Source organism: Prosopis cineraria, unplaced genomic scaffold (genome assembly GCF_029017545.1).
Source record: "Prosopis cineraria cultivar Desert tree isolate PC_DT_omini unplaced genomic scaffold, ASM2901754v1 PC2, whole genome shotgun sequence".
NCBI classification, from domain to species: Eukaryota; Viridiplantae; Streptophyta; class Magnoliopsida; order Fabales; family Fabaceae; genus Prosopis; species Prosopis cineraria.
In genome coordinates, this window is record NW_026555333.1 from 26,908,172 (window position 1) to 26,912,126 (window position 3,955).

At 37.5% G+C, this 3,955-nt stretch overlaps 1 protein-coding gene across 1 annotated transcript; it reads left to right on the plus strand.

The window, feature by feature from the left end:
• The first annotated feature begins 3,121 nt into the window (after positions 1-3,121).
• LOC129302687 (uncharacterized) lies at positions 3,122-3,703 on the plus strand. The gene has a single exon (XM_054941589.1). It carries the CDS (start codon positions 3,122-3,124, stop codon positions 3,701-3,703), a length of 582 nt encoding a protein of 193 aa, XP_054797564.1.
• The last annotated feature ends 252 nt before the right edge of the window (positions 3,704-3,955 follow it).

The window sequence follows — 3,955 nt, forward strand, 5'->3', positions numbered from 1 at the left end:
CTTTATCCTTCTTTTTCACACTATCTATTTTTTATTTGAAAAATGACAATCGCAATTTTCATTTGAAAGCTAAAAAATATGGGACAGATATTGAAACATGAAATTTATTTTTGGAATAATAAACAGAAATCAGACATGTGCATTTCAAATTTAGAAACAAGAACTTGGGTGTAGCACGTCCCAGATCTATCTCACTACTTCTGTCTAGCAAACTCCTCCCTCTCTGATCTTGGTCTCTTCCTCCTCCTCTTTATTTTCTTTGTTTTTAGAAAATTCTCCTTCTCGTCTTAGTCTCCTCTTCCTCCTCTCCATTTTCTTTCTTCTTTTTTCTTTTCAGAAAACTCTCCAGTGCTGGTATCTCAGCTGACTCTGTTTCTCCTCTCTTCATCTCTGTTTCTTCCTCTCTCAGCCTCTATTTTTTAACTCCTTCGGTCTCTCTCTTCTCCTTCTCAGCCTTCCAGAAGAAAGCTCCTCCATCACCTCCTCTCTTGTCTCTGTTTTTTACTTCTCCTCGATCTCCTCTTCCTCTCCTCTTATGTTCTTTCGTGCTCTATTTTTTGCATTTCTGCCCCTATTTCTTCTCACTTTTTCTCCAGCAAAAACTAGCTCCTTCTCTCTCACCTTTGTTTTTACATTCTTCAGTCCTCTCTTCCCTGTCTCTCTGTGTTTTCCCCCTCCTTTTCATTCAGTCCTAGTCAGCCTTATATAGAGAATGGAAGGGTTGAATGATTACTCACCTGCTCTGATTCTTCCTTTTCCCTTCTCTTCTACTGCATTTTTTATGTGTGTCGAAAGCTCCTTTATTTCTGGATTTACTACATGACTGGTGCTTTTTCTTTTTTCTCTGCTCTACTTTTCATTTTGATCTTTCTACCTTTGTGACTCTAGTTTTGTTAGCACATTTTTCGTGCACGCGAGGCTGGCCTTTCCTTTCATGCGTGCTGTTCTGGCTTTCTTTTTTTATGTCTTTTCTGTCTGCTCCTACTTTCTTTTTGTGCATTTTTTCTGCGTACGTCATTTTTGCTTTTTTTTTTCTGTGTGTGTTTTGTGTCTCTGCTGCTGTATGTTTTGTGTGTGTTGTTATTGTGTGTTTTTGTTTCTTCTGCTCTCCCTTTTTTGTCATGTGTTTGTGCCTCTCGTCTTGGTGTTTCTTTCCTTCTGCTCTCTTGTTTGCATGCACGGACGAAGCCCCTTTTGAGGGCTGTGATGCGGCCCTCTTGTATTATTTTTTTAAGTTTTATTTGATTTTTATTATGCTTTTGTTTTTGATAACACACACGTATATATTTTTAAGTGAAAAAGAAAATTTAAGGAAAGAAAAGTTAACCCTTAAAAATTGATTTCCAATATTTTTGAATGAGTGGGATAATTTGGGAGAGATTTTTAAAGATTTAAGCAAGATTATATTATTTTTTGTTAACTTTGTTAGATTATTATTATTATTATTATATTTTTTAAAAATATAATCTTAAAAAGGATTAAATTTTGTTTTTTGTAATTTTTTATTATTTTTTGGTTATTTTTAATGACCTAAAAAGAAATAAGATCCTAACCCATAAAAGATTATCTAGGTTAAACTAAACCCTATCAATTATTTTTTGGAAATATAATCCTAAACAGGATTAAATTTCATTTTTCTATTTTTATATTTTTTATTATTAAAAACAATGTCCGGACAAAATACAGTGTTTAAAATAAGTAGTTCAGGTTTATTGTGCATTGCATATAAAGAATTGGCAATATCCTATTACACTTGTTATTTCCCTTATCGAGCTAGTGCTAACTCCTTTTTTTCCTTTTTGAGATTGCTTCTATCCTTAAGAGGGGAGAATATAGTGCAAACAAGGGCCACAAATGTAGAAAATGCACTAGAAAATGTGCAAAGATTAGAACAAGAACTAGTGAACTAAGAGCAACAATCAGGACCTTAACAGGGTAACAAAGATAATGCCTTGAATGAACTGAGGTGTATAATGATGGATATCTAAAGGAAAATGGATGGTTGTGATGAGATCTTAAGAAGAAGACCTAGGGAGAGTAGCAAGACTGTATAGAGAGTTGGGGTTGATTAAGAGAAAGCTTGAGATGATGTGCATGCTGAGGTTTATGGACATAGAGACGAGGATTATTATGAGGAAAGTATTCCTGAGAGGTCGGTGTGACTAGTATGGCCTAGGATGAGTGAGTTAGAAGGCTCCATTGATATGACTTTGAAGTGATTCACGAGATTGAATCCTCCTTCCTTTAAGGGTTCTATGGAGGATCGATCAACTAAGAAGTGGATCGACAGGCTTGAGACTATCTTCTCAGTCATGACCTATACGATAGAGCAGAGGATCCTCTTAGCCACTTTCATGCTTGAGGATGCAACAAAGCAATGGTGGAAAAGTATGAGGTCGGTAGATGGCTCGCAATTGACATGAATAGAGTTCAAGAGGTGGTTCTTTGTACACTACTTCCCAGCCTCATTTTGAGCAAAGAAAGAGGTGGACTTTCATAGACTCCAGCAGGGAAATATGAATGAGGGGACGTTTATAGCAAAGTTCAATGAGCTATTGAAGTACTCTACCTATCTTAGTCATCACGATAATAAGTATTGGAAGGCCGAGCAATTCCTTGATAAGATGAGGCCTGAATTTAGTTAGTCGTTAGTTGCCTTTGATATTACTTCCTTCGAGGTTATGTATAACAAGTTTAGAGATATAGCCAGAAGGAGTAGTGTGGTAGAAGAGAAGAAGAGAGATGGTCAAGGGAGATTCTCTTCCTACACAGGCCCTATGGGCGGAGTGAGTAAGAAGTTAGGTTTTAACTCGAGTATGTCTGGGAGGTACAGTGCTGGGGGAAGCAAGAAGAAGAGCTTTCAGAAGGGGTCATAATCTAGGGGATCCAACCAGAGGAGCAATGCCTTGAGGAGTATGGGTGAGGTCAGAAATCAGACTTCCTAGTAATGATCTACAGCTCCATTTCCTGTGATGCCAACTAGAGCTCCACAGTGCAACAGATGCAGGAAACATCACCAAAGGCAATGTTGGGTTTGCTTCAAATGCAACAAGATGGGACACATAGCCAAGTTTTTCTTGGAGAACATACCTGCTCCTAATTAGAGATCTATTATCCCAGGATGAGTCTTCGCCATGCCAGAGAAGAGGCCAAGGCTTCACTAAAGTTGATTAGAGGTATAGTCTCTCTTTGTGGTCATTGGATAGATGCTTTGTTTGATTTTGGTGCCACACACTCTTTTATATCTAATGATTGTACCAAGAGACTAAAATTGCATGTGCTTGAAAAGCTATTTTCCATGAATGTGTCTATGCCGATTGGTGTATTCGTGAGGACCAATCGAGCTTGTCTAAAACTAGACTTGAAGTTTGGTGATAGAGTCACTATATGCTTACCTTTGAGTGGCATTGATGTGATAGTTAGGATGCATTGGTTGTCTGCCAATGGTGTGACACTTTACTGTAATAGAAAGACAGTCTCCTTATCAGTTTACACAGCAACAGCAGTTAACCTTGAACCTGTTAAGTCATTGTCAGTAGTGGATTATGGGACTTCTAAGTTCTTGATAGCCTTACAAGTAGAGAAGTTAGTGAAAGAAGGGTATCAAGCTTTCATGATCTACTGTTCTATACATGAAGTGTACGATAAGGGAATTCACAGAATTAGTGTAGTGAATGAGTTCCTAAAGGTGTTTGATGACTAAATGTTAGGATTGCCACCAGAGAGAGATCAAATTTTTGATTGATTTAGTACCTAGTACTGAGTTAATCTTTAAGGCTCATTATCATATAGCTCCTGTAGAACTAGAAGAATTGAAAAGCAGTTAGAAGAGTTGCTAGAGAAGGGATTCATCTGGTCGAGTGTATCGCCATAGGGATTGCCTGTGTTGTTTGTAAAGAAGAAAGATGGGAGTATAAGGTCGTGCATTGACTAAAGACAACTCAACAAACTGACA

Bases quoted from the DNA above. Each gene is read 5' to 3' on its own strand.
- LOC129302687 (XM_054941589.1), top strand. From the start codon at position 3,122: ATGAGTCTTCGCCATGCCAGAGAAGAGGCCAAGGCTTCACTAAAGTTG.